Consider the following 24,782-nt stretch of genomic DNA (forward strand, 5'->3'; position numbering starts at 1 on the left):
TCTTATGTGGATCCTGAGAAACTTGACAGAAACCCATGGGGGAGGGGAAGGAAAAAAAAAAAAAAAAAAAAGAGGTTAGAGTGGGAGAGAGCCAAAGCATGAGAGACTCTTAAAAACTGAGAACAAACTGAGGGTTGATGGGGGGTGGGAGGGAGGGGAGGGTGGGTGATGGGTATTGGGGAGGGCACCTTTTGGGATGAGCACTGGGTGTTGTATGGAAACCATTTTGACAATAAATTTCATATACTGAAAAAAAAAAATCATTTAGTTACCCTCCCACTCCCAAAGCACACCTTACTGTATAGAGCTGTGCTTCTCAAACTTTTATGTGTATATCAGTCACATGTGATCTTGCTAAAATGCAGATTCTGAGTCAGTACGTCTAGGATAGAGCAGTCTAAGGATATAGTAGGCCTGATATTCTGCATTTCTTACAAGCTCCTAAGTGATGTGAGTTCTGTTAGTTTGTAGACTACATTTTGAGTAGCAATGATATAGAGGAGAGTGCTTGGTTTGTGAGGTTAAATGACTGGTCTAAAGTTACACTGTGGTTTTTTTAACCAAAAAATTTCCCATAAAAATTATCAGTAAAAGAAGTGATTTTATTTATTATTTTAAAAAAATTTTAATGCTTATTTATTTTTGAGAAAGAGAGAGAGCAAATAGGGGAGGGACAGAGAGAGAGGGAGACACAGAATTCAAAGCAGGATCCAGGCTCTGAGCTGTCATCACAGAGCCCAACATAGGGATTGAACCCATGAACCACAAGATCGTCACCTGAGCCCAAATCAGACACAACTGACTGAGCCACCCAGGCTCCCCTAGGAAGTGATTTTCATAGGGAAGTATCTAGGGAAAACAAATTTGTAACTTTTCATTTTGGAGCCAGGGAATTTAGCTCCTTTGCAAACATTCTAATAGAGTGTAACTTCTACTTTTCAATTGCTGTTAAGTGTATAAACAGAGATAGTTTCTATTGAAATTGGAGCGTTACATATCTAACACCAGTCTTTTATTGTTACTTATTTAGGAAGGTAAAATTACTTCCCATTTAGGTATACCAATAGCTCAAAGAACTTTTCAGGTGTGTATTATGTTGCTTCAATTCTTAATGGGATTGCTTGCTTTAAGTCCTTAGCCCAGTTTGCCACAATCGTCCCCCATTTTGTAGTTTACTGATGGTCAAGGGGATGGTGGCCCATGTGACTTTCTGATATTAGAAGAGGCAATATGGACCTTTTTTCTCAAAGCATTATGATTGTGCATTTTGACCTGTTTGGTGTTTCCTGAAGAATTGGTTTAAGGGCTTACTTTTGTTTTACTAACCTCATAACACTTTCAGGGTTTGAATGGTCTTTCAAGTGGTGTTGTGGAAAATATTTAAAAGCATATACTATCCACAACTTCCTGGAGGAAGGGACAACAGATGAGGCAAGCAGCATACAGACTGAAAAGCCTAAAATAGACTGGGAAGGGAGACACACGGGGGAATAAGTGCTTTGAGAAGCTCCCACGTATATTGGGGAACCCAGAATGGCACACACATGTCCTGGGCTAGCCACATATTCAGCAAACACCTGATCTTTAGACTCTGTATAAGTAGGAAATCAAGTCTAAGAAAAAATTGTGAACAGCCTGGTTAAGCACTGAAGGAGTGCCCCAACTTAGAACCAGTCTGCAAAGATTGGGAGGCTATTTATTGCTTTGTTTTGCTTTGCTTTGTTTTGGCTCTACATGTTTAAAGAAATCTCTGCCAAATCACTAGGTGATCACTAAGCTAGTGGAACAGACTCAATAATCACACATGGCAAAGAATGAAATCTAAACAAAAATAGTTTAGAAAGGTCACCAATGAAGCACACAAGTACAACCCCAAAGAAGCAACAATATCATACCCTGGGTGGGGGAGAAATCTGATTTTTGGAAATACTACGTGATAATACTCAAAAGGTCCAGTTTTCACCAAAAAAGTATTAAAAGCATGCCAAGAAACAAGATGGTATGGGATTTACAAGAAAAATGAACAGAAACTATTCCTAAGGAAGCCTTGACATTGGATTTATTAGACAAAGACTTTAAATCAACTTTCTTGAGCTAAAGGAGCTAAAGGAAACTGTGGGCAGAAATCTAAATGAAACCAGGAGAACGGAGTATCACCAAATAGAGAACATCAATAAAGATACAGAAATTATAAAAAGGGACCAAATGGAAATCCTGGAACTTAAAATTTCAGTAAATGAATGAAAAATTCATTATAGAGATTCAACAGCAGATTTGAGCAGGCAGAAGAATTAGTGAATCTGAAGCTAGGTCAGTGGAATCATCCAGTCTGAGAAGCAGAAAGAAAAAATAGTGAAGAACCTAAAAGACCTGGGAGATACCATTAGGTGTACTAACATAATCATCAGGGGAGTTCCAGGAGAAGGGGTGAGAAAAGAAAGGGCAGAAAGAATATTTAAAGAAATAATGGCCAAAAATGATCCAAATTTGAAGGAAGATGTGAATCCAAGAAGTTCAATGAATACTAAATAGGATAAATTCAAAGAGATCCACACTGAAATACATTATGATCAAACCATTAAATGCCAAAAAATAGATAATCTTGAGAGCAACAAGAGGAAAGTGACTTATCTCATATAGGAGATTCTCAATAAGGCTAACAGCCAATTTCTCACCAGAAACCATGGAGGCCAGAAGGCCAGATGCATAGTGCTGAAAGAAAAAAAAAAAAACATCAATTAAGAATTCTATAATTGACAAAATATCCTTAAAAAATAAAGGAGAAATAAAAACTTTCAGAGATAAAAGTTGAGGAAGTTCATAACTAGTCGACATGTCCTACAAGAAATGCTAAAGGGAAAACTTCAGACTGAAATGAAAAGACACTAGACAGTTACTTAAAGCCAAACAAAGAAATAAAGAACCCTGGTAAAGGTTACCACATAAGTAGGTACAAAAGCCAGTATTATTATATTTTTGGTTAGTAACTTCTCTTTGCTTTATATATTATTTAAAAGGCAAATGCATAAAACTATTATAAATCTATGTTAATGGATACAAAATGTATAAATATGTAATTTATGACAACAATATAAAGTGGAAGTGATGTTTTATATAGAGTTTTCATATGCCAATGAAGGCAAATATCAATTTAAACAGATTGTTATCAATTTAGGATTTTAATTGTAATCTACAAGGTAATCATTTAAGGAAATAACTTTAAAAATACACAAAAAGGAGGGGCACCTAGGTAGCTCAGTCTGTTCAGTGTCCAACTCTTGGTTTGGGCTCAGGTCATATCTTGTGGCTTCATGAGTTTGAGCCCCGAGTCAGGCTCTGTGTTAGCAGCATGGAGCCTACTTGCGATTCTCTCTCTTCTTCTCTCTCTGCCCATCCCCTACTCACACTGTTTCTGTCTCTCTCAAAATAAATAATTTTTTTTAAATATTTCTTTTAAATTTTATTTATTTTTGAGACAGACAGAGACAGAGCACAAGTGGGGGAGAGGCAGAGAGAGAGGGAGACACAATCTGAAGCAGGCTCCAGGCTCTGAGCTGTCAGCACAGAGACTGACATGGAGCTTGAACTCACAAACCACGAGATCATGACATGAGCCAAAGTCGGACACTTAACTGACTGAGCCACCCAGGTGCCCCAATAAATAAATTTTAAAAATAAAATAAAGTAAAAATATACACAAAGGAAATGAGTGAAACAAAATAGTACACTAGAAAAAACCCATTAAATACAAAAGAAGACCTTAATGGATAAATTGAGAAACAATAACAAAAGAATGACATGTAGAAAGCAAATGGCAAAATGTTACAGTAAGTCCTTCCTGATCAGTAATCACTTTAAATGTAAGTAGATTAAACTCTCTAACTAAAAGGCAGAAATTTGCAGAATGGGTTAAAAATAGGATCAAAATATATCCTGTTTGCAAAAGACTCACTTTAGATCCAAAGACACAAATAGGTTGAAAATGAAAAAATAAAAGAAGATATTCCATACTAATAGTAACCAAAGAGAGCTGGGGTGGCTGTAATAATATCAGACAAAATAGATTTTCTGTCAAAAATTGTTAAGTAGACATTGATAAAAGAATCAATACTTTAAGAAGATACAGTGATTATAATCATATACATATATAAAAACATGACTCCAAAATACATGAAGCCAAAACTGGCAGAATTAAAGGGAGAAATAGATAAATTTACAATAGTTGAAGACTTAAATACTTTATTTTTGAGATATAGTTGATATATAACATTATATTATTTTCATGTATACAACATGCTTTTTTTTTTTTTTTTTTTTTTTTTTTTTTGCTTGTGATAAGAAGTTTTAAGATTTATGGGGCACCTGGATGGCTCAGTCGGTTAAGTGACCAATTACGGCTCAGGTCACAATCTCACAGTTTGCGGATTCGAGCCCTGCGTCGGGCTCTGTGCTGACAGCTCAGAGCCTGGAGCCTGCTTCTGATTCTGTGTCTTCCTTTCTCTCTGCCCCTCCCCCTGCTTTCAGTCTGCCTCTCTCTCTCTCAAAAATAAATAAACATTAAAAAAAAATTTTTTTAAAGAGATTTATTCTCTCAGCAACTTTCAAATATACAACTTGACAGTATTATTAACTACTGTCACTATGCTATACATTATGTCTTCAGGACTGACTTATAACTGGAAGTTTGTAACTTTTGACCACCTTCACCCATTTTTGCTCATTTCTAACCTCCTGTCCTGCCATCTCTGGCAGCTGCCAATCTGTTCTCTGATTCTACATATAAGTGAGATCATACCATGTTTGTCTTTCTCTGACTTATTTCACTTTTAATAAAGTTCTCAAGCTCCATTCATATTGTCACAGGATTTCTTCCTTTTTTGCAGCTGAATAATATTCCATTGTGTGTATGGAACTTCTGCTGCAATGAACATGGGGGTGCAGTTATTTTTTCAAGTTAGTATTTTCATTTATTTAAAATAAATACCCAGAAGCAGAATTGCTGAAACACATGGTAGTTCTATTTTTAATTTTTTGAGGAATGTTCATACTATTTCTGATAGTGGCTACATCAGTTTGCTTTCCCACCAACAGTACACAAGAGCTCCCTTTTCCCTACATCCACACCAACATTTGTTATTTTTTGTCTTTTTGATAGAACCATTTTAACGTGTGAGGTGGGGTCTCATTGTGATTTTTATGTGCATTTCCCTGATAATTAGTGATGTTGAGCACCTTATCATGTACCTCTTGGCCATCTGTATGTCTTCTTGGGAAAAATGTCTATTCAGATCTTATGCCCATTTTTTCCCTTTTTTTTAGGTTTATTTATTTATTGAAAGAGAGAGAGCAGGAGGAGGGGTAGAGAAAGAGGAGAGAGAGAATCCTAAGCATGCTCCACACTGACAGTGGGGGCTTGATCTCATGAACCATGCAATCATGACCTGAGCCAAAATCAAGAATTGGATGCATAATCAACCAAGCCACCCAGGCACCCCTTGTGCCCATTTTTAATTGAATTGTTGTTGTTGCTGTTGAGTTGTATGAGTTCTTTATATATTTTGCATATTAATTCCTTATCAGATGTATGAGTTGCAAATATTTTCTCCCATTTGGTAGATAACTGTTACATTTTGTTGGTGGTTTCCTTTCTTGTGCAGAAGCTTTTTATTTTGATGTGGCCCCACTTGTTTATTTTTGCTTTTATTGCTTTGCTTTTGGTGTCAGGCCCAAAAAATCATCAGTAATACTGATGTCAAGGAGCTTACTGTCTATGTGTTCTTCTAGGAATTTTATGATTTGGGGTCTTATGTTCAAGTCTTTAATTTATTTTGGGTTGATTTTTATGTGTGGTTTAAGATAGGGGTTTCATTCTTTCCATGTAGCTGTTCAGTTTTCTTAACACCAGTTGTTGAAGAAATTCTTTTCTTTCTCCATTGTATATTCTTGACTCTTTTGTAAATTAATTGACCATATATGTGTGGGTTTATTTCTGGTCTCTGTATAGTTTTCCACTGATCTATGTGTCTGCTTTTGTGTAATGCCATATTGTTTTGATTATTATAGCTTTGTAATATAGTTTGAAATCAGGGAGTGTAATGCCCCTAATTTTGTTCTTTCTCAAGATTGCTTTGACTATTTGGGGTCTTTTGTGGTTCCATCAAATTTTAGGATTGTTCTATAAAAAATGCCATTGGAATTTTGATAGGGATTGCATTGAATCTGTAGATTGCTTTGGGTAGTATAGACATTTTAACAATATTATTTCTTTTGATCCATGAGCACAGCATATCTTTCCATTTATTTGTGTTTTCTTCAATTTCTTTCATCAATGTCTTATATTTTTCAGTGTACAAGTCTACTATCTTTTTGGTTAACTTTATCTTTAGGCATTTTATTCTTTTTGAAGCAGTTGTAAAAGGGATTGTTTTCTTAATTCCTTTTTATAATAGTTTATTGTTAAAATATAGAAATGCAAATGATTTTTGTGTATAGATTTTGTATCGTGGCACTTTACCTCTAAATTTGTCAATTAGTTCTAACCTTTTTTGTTGGAATCATTAGGGTTTTCCATGTATAGTATCATGTAACTGCAAACAGAGACAGTTTTACTTCTTCCTTTCCGGTTTGGATGCCTTTTATTTTTTTTTCTTGCCTGGATGTCTTTTTTTGACTTGGACTTCCAATACTATGTTGAATAAAAAAGGCAAGTATTAGCATCTTTGTCTTATTCTTGATCTTAGAGAAAACCTTTCAGCTTTTCAGCATTGAGTATGATGTTAGCTGTGTATACTTGAAATAATGAATAGAAGAGCATTCCTATGGGGCGCCTTGGTGGCTCAGTCAGTTAAGCATCTGCCATTGGCTCAAGTCATGATCTCATGGTTCGTGAATTCGAGCTCTGCATCAGCCTGTCTGTCAGCACAGAGCCTGCTGCAGATTCTCTGTCTCCCTCTCTCTGCCCGTCCCCAACTAGCGCTCTCTCTCTCTCTCTCTCTCTCTCAAAAAATAAATAAATAAATAAATAAATAAATAAATAAATAAATAAATAAATAAAAACTTTAAAAAAGGCAATTCCTCCAAAATGAATGAAGATTACAAGGAGATAGAAGACTGTATAATACTGTAAACCAACTAGACATAACAGGCATATATAATGCTTCACCCAACAACAGAATATAGATGCTTCACAATTGCACATGGTATGTTATGTAGGATAAATCATATGTTGGGTCACAAAACAAGTCTCAAAATTTTTTTAAAGTTTTAAAATTTTACAAAGTTTCTTCTCCAACTATGATAAAATGAAACTGGTAATAACAGAAAGAAAACCAGAAAATTTAAAAATACATGGAAATTTAACTCTTAAACAACCAATGGGTCAAATAAGACATCACAAGGGAAATTATAAAATATTTGAGATGAATGAAAATGAAAACACAGCATCTCAAAACTTCGTAAAAGCAGTACTGACAGAAATTATAGCTTCAATGACCTACATTTAAAAAGTAAGCTTTCAAGCAAACAGGATAACTTTAAACCTTAAGGATCCAGAAAAAGAAGAGCAAACAAAACCTAAGCTCACAAAAGGAAATAAATAATAAAGATTAGAGGTAAATAAAGAATAGAAAAACAAAAGAGACCTTAATGAAGTAGAGAAAAGCAAAATCAATAAAAGTTAGCTTTTTGAAAAGATCAATAAAATTGCTGAAACTTTAGCTAGACTGACTAAGAAAAAAAGAGATAAGACATAAATTACTAAAATCAGATGTGAAATTCAGTACATTGCTACCAACTTTGCAGAAATAAAAATGACTATACGAGAATACACTGAATAATTGTATTTCTACCTGTCAGATAACCTAGATAAAATGGACAAATACATGAATTATCAAAACTGACTCAAGAAGAAATAGCAAATCTTAACAGACCTATATTAAGAGATTGAATCAGTAATCAAAAACTTCCCAGCAAAGAAAAGCCCTAGGCTAGATAATTTCATTGGTGAATTCTACCAAATGTTTAAAGAGGAATTAACACCAATCCTCAAACTCTTCTAAAAAAATATGAGGGAACACTTCTAGGGCCAGTATCGCTCTGCTACCAAAGCCAGACAAAGATGTCATGAGAAGGAAAATTACAGACCAATATATCTTAAGCATATAGATGTAAAATATGTTCAGTAAAATACTAGCAAACAGAATCCAGCAGCATATGAAAAGGATTACATATCAAGACCAAATGGGATTTACCCCAGGAATGTAAGTATGGTTCAACATCTGAAAATCAATCAGTGTAATACACCTCACAAATACAATAAAGGAAAAAAATCACCCTATCATCTCAAATAATGTAGAAAAAGCATTTGATAAAATCCAACAATTCCTGATTTCAAAACTTAATGGGAAAACTAGGAATAGAACTTCCTCAGTGTGATAAAGGGCATTTTTGTTCAAAACCTACAGTTAATATTATCTTCACTGATGAAGGACCAACAGCTTTCCTCCTAAGATTTGGAACCAGAAAAGGATATCTGTTTTCACAATTACTGTTCAACATTGTACTAGAAGTTCTAGCCAGAGAAATTAAGTGTGTGTGTGTTGGGGGGGAAGACATCCAAGATAAAAGAAATAAAATTATTTCTTTTTACACATCATCCTATAAATAGAAAATCCTGTATTTAGAATATCCCAAAGAATCCACAAAAATTTGTTGGAGCCAGTGAATAATTCAGCAAAGTTGCAGGATAGAAGATCAATATACAAAAATCACCTGAATTTTCTGTACACTAATGAGCAATCCAAAAAGGAAATTAAGAAAACAATTCCACTTACAATAGCATCAAAAAGTGAAATACCTAGGAATAAATCTAACCACAGATGTGCAAGACTATCAACTGAAAACTACAAATCATTATGGAATGAAATTAAATATCTAAATAAATGCAAAGGTATTTATGTACATGCATTGGAAGACTTAATATTGTTAAGATGACAGTACTTCCCAAAGTGATTTATAGAATCAATACAATCCCTGTCAAAATCCCAATGGCCTTTTTTTGAAGAAATGGAAAAGCTGATCCTAAAATTTATATGGAATTGTAAGTGACCCAGAATAGTTTTAAAACAATCTTGAGAAAGGAGAACAAAGTTAGAGGAGTGACTTCAAACTTACTACAAAGCTACTGTATCAAACAATGTGGTATCAAGAAAATGAAAAGACATGTCACTGGGAGAAAATATTTGCAAAAGATGTATCTGATACAGGACTGGTGTACAAAATATACAAAGTATTGAATTCTTAAAACTCAACAATAAGTAAATAACCTGATTAAAAATGGACAAAAGACCTGTGAACAGACGCCTCACCAAAGAACATATACAGATGGCAGTTAAGCACATGAAAAGATGCTTCACATTATGTATCTTTAGGGAATTAGAAATTTATTTTTATCTATTCATTTTTTTAAGGTCAGCCCCATTATGATTTTTTTAATTTAATTTTTAAAAAATTTATATCCAAGTTAGCATATAGTGCAACAATGATTTCAGGAGTAGATTCCTTAATGCCCCTTACCCCTTTAGCCCATCCCCCCCTCCCACAACCCCTCCAGTAACCCTCTGTTTGTTTTCCATATTTAAGAGTCTCTTATGTTTTGTCTCGCTCCCTGTTTTTATATTATTTTTGCTTCCCTTCCCTTATGTTCATCTGTTTTGTATCTTAAAGACCTCATATGAGTGAAGTCATATGATATTTGTCTTTCTCTGATTCACTAATTTCACTTAGCATGATACCCTCTAGTTCCATCCACATAGTTGCAAATGGCAAGATTTCATTCTTCTAGATTGCTGAGTAATACTCCATTGTATATACACACACACACACATATATATATATATATATATATATATGTGTATATATATATACATGGATGTATACATATATACTCCATTGTATATACATATATACATATATGTATATATATATACATGGATATATATGTATATATATACATATACACACACACACACACACATATATATATATATATATATATATATATATATATATATATATATACACACTACATCTTCCTTATCCATTCATCCATCGATGGACATTTGGGCTCTTTCCATACTTTGGCTATTATTGATAGTGCTGCTATAAACACTGTGTCCCTTTGAAGCAGCATACCTGTATCCCTTGGATAAATACCTAGTAGTGCAATTGCTGGGTCATAGGGTAGTTCTATTTTTAATTTTTTGAGGAACCTCCATACTGTTTTCCAAAGTGGCTACACCAGCTTGGATTCCCACCAGCAGTGCAAAAGAGATCCTCTTTCTCCACATTCTCGCCAACATCTGTTGTTGCCTGAGTTGTTAATGTTAGGCGTTATGATAGGTATGAGGTGGTATCTCATTGTGGTTTTGATTTGTATTTCCCTGATGATGAATGATGTTGAGCATTTTTTTCATGTGTCGGTTGGCCATCTGGATGTCTTCTTTGGAGAAGTGTCTATTCATGTCTTTTGCCTGTTTCTTCACTGGATTATTTGTGTTTTGGGTGTTGAGTTTGATAAGTTCTTTATAGATTTTGGATACTAACCCTTTATCTGATATGTTATTTGGAAATGTCTTCTCCCATTCTGTCAGTTGCCTTTTAGTTTTGCTGATTGTTTCCTTCACTGTGCAGAAGCTTTTTATTTTGATGAGGTCCTAATAGTTCATTTTTGCTTTTGTTTCCCTTGCCTCTAGAGATGTGTTGAGTAATAAGTTGTTTTTGCCTGCTTTCTCCTCAAGGCTTTTGATGGCTTCCTTTCTTATATTTAGGTCTTTCATCCATTTTGGGTTTATTTTTATGTATGGTGTAAGAAAGTGGTCCAGGTTCATTTTTCTGCATGTTGCTGTCCAGTTTTCCCAGCACCAGTTGCTGGAGAGACTGTCTTTATTCCATTGGATATTCTTTCCTGCTTTGTCAAAGATTAGTTGGCCATACATTTGTGGGTCCATTTCTGGGTTCTCTATTCTGTTCCATTGATCTGAGTGTCTGTTTCTGTGCCAGTACCATGGTGTCTTGATGATTACAGCTTTGTAGTACAGCTTGAAGTCCGGTATTGTGATGCCTCCTGCTTTGGTTTTCTTTTTCAAGATTGCTTTGGCTATTCGGGGTCTTTTCTGGTTCCACACAAATTTTAGGATTGTTTGTTCTAGCTCTGTGAAGAATGCTAGTGTTATTTTGTTAGGGATTGCAATGAATATGTATATTGCTCTGGGTAGTATTGACATTTTAACAATATTTGTTCTTCCTATCTAGAAGCATGGAATATTTTTCCATTTCTTTGTGTCTTCTTCAATTTCTTTCATAAGCTTTCTATAGTGTCCAGTGTATAGATTTTTCACCTCTTTGGTTAAATTTATTCCTAGGTATTTTATGGTTTTTGTTACAATTGTAAATGGGATCTATTCCTTGATTTCTCTTTCTGTTGCTTCATTATTGGTGTATAGGAATGCAACCAATTTCTGTGCATTGATTTTATATCCTGCAACTTTGCTGAATTCATGGATCAGTTCTAGCAGTTTTTTGGTGGAATCTTTTGGGTTTTCCATCTATAGTATCATGTTATCTGCGAAGAGTGAAAGTTTGACCTCCTCCTGGCCAGTTTGGATGCCTTTTATTTCTTTGTGTTGTCTGATTGTGGAGGCTAAGACTTCCAATACTATGTTGAATAACAGTGGCGAGAGTGTACATCCCTGTCTTGTTCCTGACCTTAGGGGGAAAGCTCTCAGTTTTTCCCCATTGAGGATGGTATTAGCGTTGGGTCTTTCATACATGGCTTTTATGATCTCAAGGTATGATCCTCTGTCCCTACTTTCTGGAGGGTTTTTATCAAGAAAGGATGCTGTATTTTGTCAAATGCTTTCTCTGCATCTATTGAGAGGATCATGTGGTTCTTGTCCTTTCTCTTATGATGTGACAAATCACATTGATTATTTTGCGGATATTTAACCAGCCCTGCATCCCAGGTATAAATCCCACTTGGTCGTGGTGAATAATTTTTTTAATGTATTGTTGGATCCAGTTGGCTAATAACTTGAGGATTTTTGCATCCATATTCATCAGGGAAATTGGTCTATAGTTCTCCTTTTTAGTGGGGTCTTTGGTTTTGGTCTTCTATGCTGGCTTCACAGAAGGAGTTTGGAAGTTTTCCTTCCATTTCTATTTTTTGGAACAGCTTCAAGAGAATAGGTGTTAACTCTTCCTTAAATGTTTGGTAGAATTCCCCTGGAAAGCCATCTAGCTCTGCACTCTTGTTTTTTGGGAGATTATTGATTACTAATTCAACTTCTTTGCTGGTTACAGGTCTGTTCAAATTTTCTATTTCTTCATGTTCAGTTTTGGTAGTTTATATGTTTGTAGGAATTTGTTCATTTCTTCCAGATTGCCTATTTTATTGGCATATAATTGCTCATAATATTCTCTTAATATTGTTCTTGTTTCTCCTGTATTGGTTTTGATCTCTCCTCTTTCATTCTTATTTTATTTATTTGGGTCCTTTCCTTTTTTTTTTGATCCAGCTGGTTAGTGGTTTATCAATTTTGTTAATTCTTTCAAAGAACCAGCTTCTGGTTTCGTTGATCTGTTCTACTGTTTTTTTTGTTTGTTTGTTTTGTTTTGTTTTGTTCTGTTTTGTTTTTGATAGCATTGATTTCTGCTCTCATCTTTATTATTTCCTGTCTTCTGCTGGTTTTGGTTTTATTTGCTGTTCTTTTTCCAACTGTTTAAGGTGTAAGGTTAGGTTGTGTATCTGAGACCTTTCTTCCTCCTATGGAAAAGATTGGTTTGCTATATACTTCCCTCTTATGACTGCCTTGGCTGTGTCCCAGAGGTTTTGGGCTGTGGTGTTATCATTTTCATTGGCTTCCATATACTTTTTAATTTCCTCTTTAACTGCTTGGTTAACCCATTCATTCTTAAGTAGGATGTTCTTTAGTCTGCAAGTATTTGTTATCTTTCCAAATTTTTTCTTGTGGTTGATTTCGAGTTTCACAGCGTTGTGGTCTGAAAATATGCACGCTATGATCTCGATCTTTTTGTACTTGTTGAGGGCTGATTTGTGTCCCAGTATGTGATCTATTCTGGAGAACGTTCCATGTGCACTGGAGAAGAATGTATATTCTGCTGCTTTAGGATGAAATGTTCTGAATATATCTGTTAAGTCCATCTGGTCCAGTGTCTCATTCAAAGCCATTGTTTCCTTCTTGATTTTCTGTTTAGATGATCTGTCCATTGTTGTAAGTGGGGTGTTGAAGTCTCCTACTATTATGGTATTATTATCAATGAGTTTCTTTATGTTTGTGGTTAATTGATTTACATATTTGGGTGCTTTCACATTTGGAGCATAAATGTTTACAATTGTTAGGTCTTCTTGGTAGATATACCCCTTAATTATGATATAATGCCCTTCTTCATCTCTTATTACAGTCTTTATTTTGAAGTCTAGATCGTCTGATATAAGTAGGCTACTCCAGCTTTCTTTTGTCGACCATTAGCATGATAGATGGTTCTCCATCCCCTTACTTTCAGTCTGAAGGTGTCTAGGTCTAAAGTGGTCCTCTTGTAAACAGCATATAGATGGATTTTGTTTTCTTATCTATTCTGTTACCCTATGTCTTTTGATTGGAGCATTTAGTCCATTGACGTTTAGAGTGAGTACTGAAAGATATGAATTTTTTGTTTAATTTTTTTTAATTATTTATTTTTGACAGAGAGACAGAGCATGAGTGAGGGAGGGGCAGAGAGAGAGGGAGGCATAGAATCCGAAGCAAGCTCCAGGCTCTGAGCTGTTAGCACAGAGCCTGACACCGGGCTCGAACTCACAGACCACGAGATCATGACCTGAGCCAAAGTCGGATGCTCAACCGACTGAGCCACCCAGGCTCCCCTGAAAGATATGAATTTATTGCCATTATGTTGCTTGTAGAGTTGGGAGTTTCTGGTGGTGTTCTCTGGCCCTTTCTAGTCTTTGTTGCTTTTAGTCTTTTTTTTTCCTCTGTCTTTTCTCTCCCCAGAGCCCCAGAGAGTCCCCCTTGAAGTTTCTTGCAGGTCTGGTTTAGTGGTCACCAACTCCTTTAATTTTCATTTTGTCTGGGAAACTTTTAATCTCTTTTTCTATTTTGAATGACAGCCTTGCTGGATAAAGAATTACTGGCTGCATATTTTTCCAATTCAGCACATTTAATGTATCCTGCCACTCCCTTCTGACCTGCCAAGTTTCTGTGGATAGGTCTGTTGCAAGCCTGATCTGTCTTCTCTTGTAAGTTAAGGACTGTTTTTCCCTTACTGGTTTCATGATTCTTTCTTTGCCTGAGTATTTTGTGAATTTGACTATGATATGCCTTGTTGATGGTCAGTTTTTGTTGAATCTAATGGGAGTCCTCTGTGCTTCCTGGATTTTGATGTCTGTGTCTTTCCCCAGGTTAGGAAAGTTTTCCGGTATGATTTGCTCACATAACCCTTCTACCTCTTTTTCTCTGTCTTCATCTTCTGGGACTCCTATGATTCTCATGTTGTTTCTTTTTAATAAGGCACTGATTTCTCTAATTCTTAAATCATTCTCTTTTGCCTTAGTCTTCCTCTTTTTGTCTGCTTCATTATTCTCCATAAGTTTGTCCTCTATATCACTGATTCACTGCTCTGCCTCATCCATCCTTGCTGCCATGGCCTCCATTCGAGATTGCAGCTCAGTTATAGCATTTTTTATTTCATCCTGACTGGCTTTTACTTCTTTTATCACTGCAGGAAGGGATTCTAATCTATTTTTTAACCCCAGCTAGTATTTTTATTATCGTGATTCTAAATTCTGGTTCAGACATCTTGCTCGTATCTGTGTTGATTAGGTCCCTGGCTGTCATGTCTTTTTTTCTTTTGGGGTAAATTCCTTCATTTTATCATTTTGAAGGAAGAAAAGGAATTAATAAGGTAAAAAAAATTAAAATTAAAAAATTAAAAACAACACACACACACACACACAAAATCAAAGAAATTATGCTAGGTCCTAGGTATATTTTGTTCTGGTTGTTGAAAGGAGCTTCATAGATTAGAGAAAAAAGAGAAAAAGGGGGGGAAAAAAGAAGAAAAAGGAAAAAAAGAAAAACATTTGAAAATTTGAAAAAGTGAATACAATGGAACATAATAAAATGAAATGATGGAAGTAAAATAGAATTTGAAAAATTTACAAAATAGTAAAAAATATAGTAGGAAAAAATTAAAGAAAAATATTTTTAATAAAAATTGAAAATAAAAATATTTTTTTTCCTCTTTCTGGTGAGTTCTGTGGTTCAGGTTGTGAAAATTATTGTGTTAATCCTCAAATCAATTTTCTAGGTGTGCAGGATGGTTTAGTGTTGATCTGGCTGTATTTCATGGATGCGAGGTGCAAGAAAAAAAAACTTCCATGCTGTTCTGCCATCTTGGCTCTTCCCAACTCCATTATGTTTTATTTGAAAGTTTTGGTTCTTCCTCCTTTTTTCTTTCTTTTTAAATTTTTATTTAAATCCAAATTAGTCAACATATATTGTAAAATTGATTTCAGGAATAGAATTTAGTGGTTCATCACTTACATATAACACCCAGTGCTCGTCCCAACAAGTCTTCTCCTTAATGACTCTTGCCCATTTAGCCCATCTCCCCACCCAGCACCCCACCAGCAACCCTCAGTTTATTCTCTGTATTTAAGAGTCTCTTATGGTTTGTCTCCCTCTCTGTTTTTCTTATTTTTCCTTCCCTTCCCCTATGTTCATCTGATTTGTTTCTTAAATTCCACATATGAGTGAAATCATATGATATTTGTCTTTCTCTGATTGGCTTATTTCACTTAGCATAATACACTCTAGTTCCATCCATGTTGTTGCAGATGACAAGATTTCATTCTTTTTGATTACTGAATAATAGGGACTTACAAATTTAAATGAGAAACCACTATAAACCTATCTGAGCTTACCAAATCCAAAATACAGACAACACCAAATACTCCTGAGGATGTAGAGCAAAGGACATTTTAATTCATTGCTAGTGGGAATGCATAATGGTATAATTATTTTGGAAGACAGTTTGGCAATTCCTTATAAAACTACAAAAACTCTTACCATATGATCCAGCAATCATACTCCTTGGTATTTACCAAAAATATTGAAAACTTGTGTTCACACAAAAACCTGCACACAGATGTTTATAGCCATTTTATTCATAATTGCCAAAACAGAAACAATCAAGATGTCCTTCAGTAGGTGACTAGATAAACTGTGATATACATAAACAGTGGAATATTATTCAGTGTTAAAAAAAAATGAACTATCAAGCCCTGAAAACACATGGGGGAATCTTACATGCATATGAATGAGTGAAAGAAGCAATGAATAGCATTATATTTTTGTCTTAGTTACTGTCTAGTTACAGAAATTTTTATATGTAAAGCAGAATAGCATAATGAATCTCCATGTACCCATCACTCAACAATTATCAACAGTTTAGCTCTTGTCAGTTTATTTATTTCTTCTATTTTTTAGTGGGAAGTGCTTTAAGTATGTTAAAGTAAATCACAGATGTCATATAATTTCATCTGCATATACATCAGTATCTATATTTATTAGCTAAGGACTTGAAAAAAATGTTGAACCATTTTTATACCTGAAGCATTAATATTTCCTTATTATCATCGAACAACTGACCTGTTGAATTTTCCTCCATTCACAATTAGTTTGCATAAAACAGGATCCAAGCAAGACGTACACATTGGATGTGATTATGTTTCTTAAGCCTCTTCTTTGCTAAAATCGTGCTCTAACCTCTTTCATTTTTTTAATTCCATGTATTTATTGAAGAAACAAGAAATTATACTCATCTTACATTTTGCTTATTACATCCTTGGATATTGTTTATATGTTTCCTTTTCAACTATTTTTTTTTTCTGTAAAATGATAGATCTTGCAACTTGATTAAATTCAGGTTCAAATTTTTTTCTTTTACTTTTTTCCCCCTTTATTTTTCTTTTCCCTATTTCTCTCTCTCTCTCTCTCTCTCTCTCTGACAATGATACCTCCTGGGTGGTGTGTACTTTGTATTGTATCACATCAAGAGGTACACAAAGTCTGTTTTTCTCTAGTAGTGATGTTAAGAATGATCTGTGGGTTCAGGTATTATCACTTTAATAGTACTTCTCAATTCTTGGTTGTACAGTAGCATCACTTGAAGAGTTTAGACCAAACAAATTAGAATCTTTGTCAGGGTAGGACCTGAGCAGCAGTATTCTTTAAAAGTTTCTCTAGGTTGAGGTGCCTGGATGGCTCAGTTGGTTAAGTATCCAACTTCAGTTCAGGTCATGATCTCACAGGGTTCAGAGAGCCCCACATCGGGCTCTCTGCTGTCACTGCTTCGAATCCTCTGTCCTCCCCTCTCTCTGCCCCTCCCTCCACCCCCCCACCCCATCTCTCTCTCTCATAAATATTAAACATTAAATAAAAAAGTTTTTCCAGGTGATTGTAACAGTCAGCTAAGGTTGAGAATTACCATTGTAATGATTTTAGTAGCTATGGTGATTGTTGCCTAGACCAATGGGATTGTAAAATGGTGATTTTCTCCATCAGCATTTCTTCATTAACTAGAATGCTTTTTTGAAGAAAAACTTGCCATCAACTACTTGGTTACTCTGAAATACAGGAAGAGCAGGATAAATTCTTGATTCCCCCTCCCCCCCACTCCCCACACCCTCGCCTGATATTACTGAGTCTTGTTTTGTTTTAGGAATACCGTCATGAACAAGTATATTTTTATATATTTGGTATTTTTTGATACATTGCAATCATTATTATATCTTCTGATGCTCAAATTATTCTTTTATTTGTCCAGTTGGCTATAAATTGGGTTCTGTGTCCTTAATCTTTGATAGCTTTTTTGTTCTCTGGCAAAGTATGCCCTAGGTTTTTCTTGCACGTTTTGTACTTCCCAGACCTGGAATCAGCCATTTTATCCAGAAATCCAAGTTTCTTTTACTGAAATCACAATTTGGGCAATAAGGATGCTTATCACTTCTGAATTAACAAAGTGTCTAGGGCTTTTCAGTGGAAAATATGAGAATACGTATGAGAATAATATGTATTTTTTGTATGCGAAGTAATTCATGAGTATATACTGATATTTCTAAAATAAATTAAATATTGTAGTTTTAAATGAAGTTCTTTGATTTTATGTGCTAACATCTTTTCTCCCTAGGAGAAATCTTGTTTTCTAGTGATAATAATATATTTGCTTTGTCCTACGAAATATGTTTTTTTTCCCTAATATGTTTGTGGGGGGTGGGGGGAGAGAGAGAGAATAGCTTCAAAACAATTAGAGCAAGAGTTTCAAAGCAGCAGTATCACAAACAATAAAATTACCAAATGTAGTTTAGTATTTGTCATTCTTTTCTCTTTAGGGTGTATCTTACCGGGAAGACACAATAAAGACGTCAGATTTAAATTATCTTGAAATAATTTTTCTCTGTGTAGTTAAGGAAACTGCAACTTGATATGAACTTGGGTTCATTTGTTTTCGTTTGCTTTTAATTTTTAGGGCATTACTTTTTAAAATAGTAAATTGTTTTAAAATTATGCAAAGTTGTTACATGGTTTCAAAGCCAAAATCATAATACAAAGTACATTCTAAGAAGCCTGGCTTCTCTGCCTGTCTCTTCCCCCCTTCCATCTTGCCTCCTACATGCCACCATTTCTTTTATTTTTTAATGTTTGTTTATTTTTGAGAAGGAGAGAGAGAGAGAGAGCGCAAGTGGGGGAGGGGCATAAAGACAGGGAGACAGAATCTGAAGCAGGCTCCAGGCTCCAAGCTGTCAGCACAGAGCCTGACATGGGGCTCGAACCCATGAACAGTGAGATCATGACCAGAGCCGAAGTCAGGTGCTTAACCGACTGAGGCACCCAGACGCCCCTACATACCACTACTTCAATTAGATTTTGCTCTACCTTTGCATTCTTTCTTTTTGAAAATAAAAGCAAAACATATGTGTGTATATTTATGAATACATTGCTACAAATAACTTTTTTTAAGACTAAGTAGTAACACATTATAAGTGTTTCTAGTTTCTTTTTAAAAAAAAAAATTTTTTTTAACGTTTATTTACTTTTGAGACAGAGAGAGACAGAGCATGAATGGGGGAGGGTCAGAGAGAGATGGAGACACAGAATCGGAAGCAGGCTCCAGGCTCTGAGCTGTCAGCACAGAGCCCTACGCGGGGCTTGAACTCATGGACCGTGAGATCATGACCTGAGCCAAAGTCAGACGCTTAACCGACTGAGCCACCCAGGTGCCCCAAGTGTTTCTACTTTCTAAAGTACTCATATAGACATCCTCTGGCAAGTTCCTCATGACAGACCTTTTAAGTTGGCAGAACAGGTAATATTATCTCTTTTATATAAGGAACCCAATGCTCAGAAAAATGTAGGTTTCTTTAAGGTTACCAGGTTTATAAGTGGCACAGCTAGAACTAGTACCCATGTACTGTGGCATGGTAGTTAGGAGAACAAGTTCCAAAGTTAGCTTGCCTGATTCTGTTTCACTACTTACTAATTACTGACTTTGAGCACTTTACTCAGTCTCTTCCAGGTTATCTTTTTCCTCATCTGTTAAGTGGAGATAGAGTATCTGTCTCATATAGTTATTCTAATGAGTAATTGAGATAACACATAAACCTTAGCAGATGCCTAGAAAACGTAGTAATTGTTTGTTAAATGTTGACTAATATTATCATCCTGAAAATTCTAACTGATGCTTTTCCCACTATACCTCAGTGCTTCCAAAGTTATTCATTTTCATCCATGCAAACTTCTAGGATTACTCCTGTCTTAACTGATCTATTTTGTGAGTCTAATGTGTTTTTACCACACTGGTATAGCCATCTGGTGTTTGCAGTTTGCCTTACAGACTTGAGCACATGTCTACTATATACCTAGATTCTAGATCATTTTTATTTTGTATTTATTTTTAATGTTTATTTATTTGAGAGAAAGAGAGAGGGCAAGAGAAAGAGTGAGCACATGCATGTGAGCAGGGGAGGGGCAGAGTGAGAGGGAGAGAGATGAACCGTGAGTTCATGACTTGAGCCAAAATCAAGGGTCAGATGCTTAGCTGAGCTACCCAGGTGCCCCTAGATCATTCTTAAATTAAATTATCCACCAAGCCTTGCATAATATCTTGCCTACGTTGAGTCCTGAAAAAAAATAGTGGGTGATTGTTTCCACCTGATGTGAAGGTTTTGTGAAAGAGAAAGTGTCTGTGTAATTCAGTGAATGGGGAGACGCTCAGGTGAAAGAGCTACAGGAGCAAAATCATACTAGCTAGAAGTATAACACGTTCAGGACGTATGTATTATATTAAAAATGCTTGAATGAAGATGTGGCAATAGGAAAGGGAATCTGAAACATTTTGGAAACTTAGCCTCATACTTGTGATAGTTAACATGGGCAAGGTTTGTAGCACTTGGAGATTTGGGGGTGAGATATCAATCCGCTGAAGATACCCCATATTTTCAGAGTTTGAGATGATGTCTAGTATGTTGATTATACTTCTATTTTTTAATAGAAGGAAACAAAGTTGACCTTTTTTTTAAAAAAAAGTGGGAGCATGAAATGAAACCCCCAACTTGTCATGGGTTTTGCCCATGACTATGGTTTTTATGTTTATGTTATCTGTCACTAGATGGAGTCCATGAGCCCAGGGAACTCTTGCTTGGACTTTTGTATATCCCTTCCTATGATTCCTGTTCTATGCCTTTACAATACCTAAAAAAATTGGGTTTGAATGGCAGAATTTTTATATTTGCCTTAAAAAGGCAGTTTGTAAAACAGTAAAAATAATCTTTTCAATTGTTCATGTTGCAAAAATTTTATTTGGAAATGATCTTTAAAACCACAGTTTAATATCCATTCTAAATCTGATAGTGAGTGTTTTCAATTTAATTATTGTCAATTAAAGTTAAGTTGTCATCTTCTGTTCCAGTGGTGGAGCCCCACCCCTCCCCACCCTGCCCAGGAACTTTTTTTTTTGTATAGTTGACACACAATGTTATATTCATTTCAGATGTACAGCATAGTGATTTGATAAGTGTATACATTGTGCTATGTTCATCACAAGTGTAGCTACCATCTGTCCCCTGTACATTGCTCTTACAATATTATTAACTGTATTCCTTATACTGTGCCTTTTGTTCCTGTGACTTATTCACTTGTTAACTGGAAGCCTGTATCTCCCACTCCCCTTCACTCATTTTGCCCAACATCCCACCCCTCTCTCCTCTGGCAACCATCAGTTTGTTCTCTGTATTCTGCTTACTGCTGTAATACTGTAATACTGTTGTATTCTGCTTATTATGCTTACGGTCTGATTCTGCTTTTTGTTCATTGTTTGTTTTTTTTATTCCACTTATAAGTGAAATCATATGGTATTTGTCCTTCTCAATCTGACTTATTTCACTTAGCATGATACCCTCTAGGTCCATTTATGTTGTTGCAAATGACAAGATCTCACTTTTTTTTTAAGTTTATTTATTTTGAGAGAAAGAAGGGGGAAGGGGCAGAGAGAGAGAGAGAGAGAGAGAGAGACAATCCCAAGCACAGAGATGGATGTGGGGCTTAATCCCACGAACCATGAGATCACGACCTGAGCTGAAATCAAGTGTTGGATGTTTAACTGACTGAGCCACCCAAATGTCCCAGTATCCCATACTTTTTTATGGCTGCATAATACTCCATTGTGTGTATATATAACACATCTGTTTTATCCATTCATCTACTAATGGACACTTAGGTTGCTTCCATTTCTTAGCTATTGTAAATAAAACTGCAATAAACATAGGGGTGTATATATCTTTTTGAATTGATGTCTTCATATTCTTTGGGTAAATACCCCATAGTGGAATTATTGGATCATATGGTAATTCTATTTTTAACTTTTTGAGGAACCTCCATGTTGTTTTCCATAGTGACTGGTACCAATTTACCAATAGCATTGAGGTCCCTTTTTCTCCAAATCCTCACCAACACTTGTTATTTTTTGTCTTTTTGACTTTAGCCCTTCTATCAGGTGTAAGATGATATTCCATCATGCTTTTGATTTGTATTTGCTTGATGACAAGTGATGTTGAGCATCGTTTCATATGTCTGTTGACCATCTGTATATCTTCTTTAGAAAGATGTCTATTCAGGGGCGCCTAGGTGGCTCAGTCGGTTGAGTGTACGGCTTTGGCTCAGATCATGATCTCACAGTTTGTGTGTTTGAACCCCACATCGGGCTCTGGGCTGACAGCTTAGAGCCTGGAGCCTGCTTCTGATTCTGTGTTTCCCTCTCTCTCTGCTCCTCCCCCACTCATGCTCTGTCTCTCTCTCCTTCAAAAATAAATACAAACATTTAAAAAAAATTAGAAAGATGTCTATTCAGGTCCTCTGCCCGTTTTTTAATCAGATTGTTTTTTGATGTAGAGTTATATAAATTCTTTATATGTTTTGGATATTAACCCCTTATCAGGTATACCGTTTGTAAATATCTTCTCCCATTCAGTAAGGTTACCTTTTCGTTTTGTTTATAGTTTCCTTTGCTATGTAAACGCTCTGAGGTAGTCCCAGTAGTTTATTTTTGCTTTTGTTTCCCTTGCCTTAGGAGACATATCTAGAAAACTGTTATGAGCAATGTCAGTGAAATTACTGCCTGTGCTCTTTTCTAGGATTTTTATGGTCTCACAGTAAGGTCTTTAATCCATTTTGGGTTCATTTTTGTGTATCCTATTCAAAGGTGGCCCAGTTTCATTCTTTTTACATGTAGCTTTCAGTTTTCCCAGCACCATATTGAAGACAGTATTTTCCCCATTGTATATTCTTGCCTCTTTTGTCATAAATTAATTGATCATGTAATCATAGATTTATTTTTGAGTTCTATTTTTGAGTTCTGTTCAGTTCTGTTGATCTATGTGTCTATTTTTGTGCCAGTGCCGTATGTTTTGATTGCTATAGCTTTGAATATCTTGAAATATGGAATGGTGATATCTCCAGCTTCCCTCCACCACCCTGCCCAAGATTGCTTTAGCTATTCGGGGTCTTTCATGGTTCCATACAAATTTTAGGATTACTTGTTCTAGTTTTGTGAAAAATGTAGTTGATGAGTAGTTCTTGATTGCAACACAATTATACATCACCCCCCCCCATAAGATTTGTTTCAAATACTAATAAGAACAATTGTTGCACTGCTTACCAAGTATCAATTTTTAGCACAGTATAACACATGTCTGCATTTCCAAAACCTTACATGGTAGTAGGCATCATGAGAGAAAAGCCCAGATAAGCAATTTTTCTTTATCAAGGCTGTCAAAGGTAAGAAGCCTGAGGCTGATAATAGATAATGGTTCTAGTGAGTCAAACTTACTTTGCCATTTAGTTTCTGTTGGGACTTGGTAGTAGTAAAAGAACAGATGGATACATGAAGTGGTTGAGGAGTTATCTTGGGAACTTTCCAGGCCCCAAAGAGGAGCAGTTAAATGTGCTCAATTAGTCTGTGTGCAAGGAAACACGTGGGCAAGGTATGATCTAATTCCTTTTTTGTCTTTCTGCTGCAGCACGTGCCCTTATAGTCGGCCTCCCTTTGGCTATGGAAATTTTCCAAGTTCAATGCCAGAATGCCTTGGTTATTATGAAGACAGGTACCAAAAACACGAGGCTATGTTTTCAGCTTTAAATAGAGACTATCCTTTTAGAGACTACCCAGATGAACGTACACACAGTGAAGATTCTCGGAGTTGTGAGAGCGTGGATGGGACCTCTTACTATAACAGTCATAGCCACAGTGGGGAAGAATACTTAAATCCTATGCCTCAGCTGGACATTGGAGCCTTGGAGAACGTCTTCACAGCCCCAACGTCAACTCCCTCTAGCATCCAGCAAGTCAATGTCACTGACAGTGATGAGGAGGATGAAGAAAAAGTGCTCAGGAATTTATAATTTTAAAACAAATATGCACAGAAAATAAACATTTCTTAAAATATACTCTGGGTCAGTTGGTGTGAGAAAAAAAGCCTAGAAAGCTTTGCTGAGAGTTTTCAGCCATGATATGAGGGGTCAAAATCAAACGTGATGTATGCCTTCATAAAGATTTGATTAGTGAAACTGGAGTCCTGATGTTTCATCGTAGGAATATTTAAGATATAAAGTAGTTTATTTTTGTGGCTGAAATTTGCATCAATATATATTATCATTACTTTATCTTGGAATGTGAAAAATACTGAATCCTCATAATTATATTTGAAGGGATAGGGAGTGTATAGCTGGCATGATAAGTGTGATTTGTATTTTATCTCAACATACATTTATTTATTTTTCTTATATGATTTTTTGTTTGGTGTTTATGTAACATTTATGGATATTGTCAGTTTTTATGTAACATTTTGAAAGTATTTTGATAACTTTTAGTAGTGAATTTGGACTCAATTGCTAAATTTAATTTATGTGAATAACCAATTATAAGTTGCAAATATGTTTTCATGGCACTGGGTTAAGTCCTTCCGCTAAATTAGTCATTTCTGTTCCTAAACATTTTCATCATCTTTTTTGGATTTATTTTTCCATTTGGTATGCATTGTTCTACTTTTGTTATAATTAAATAAACATAGATAAAATTGTTCTTGTTGGATGTTTTCTGTTTGGGGGATAGAAATAAGCAAAATGAATACTGTTCAGGTGCGGATAGTTTCCATA

The 24,782-nt window shown here is 35.4% G+C and overlaps 1 protein-coding gene across 2 annotated transcripts in view; it reads left to right on the forward strand.

Annotated features, from left to right (window-relative positions):
* Positions 1–24,074, forward strand: part of SOX30 (SRY-box transcription factor 30) — a 36,613-nt gene extending 12,539 nt beyond the window's left edge. Inside the window, exon 4 of one of the 2 annotated variants that reach the window (XM_042948283.1) lies at positions 23,648–23,766. In XM_042948283.1, the coding sequence (XP_042804217.1) occupies positions 23,648–23,766 (119 nt within the window). Of the gene's footprint in view, positions 1–23,647 lie in introns of both variants that reach the window. The other variant, XM_042948276.1, reaches the window with a different exon arrangement.
* The last annotated feature ends 708 nt before the right edge of the window (positions 24,075–24,782 follow it).

The sequence above is a fragment of the Panthera leo genome, chromosome A1 (assembly GCF_018350215.1).
Source record: "Panthera leo isolate Ple1 chromosome A1, P.leo_Ple1_pat1.1, whole genome shotgun sequence".
In the NCBI taxonomy this organism is placed as follows: domain Eukaryota; kingdom Metazoa; phylum Chordata; class Mammalia; order Carnivora; family Felidae; genus Panthera; species Panthera leo.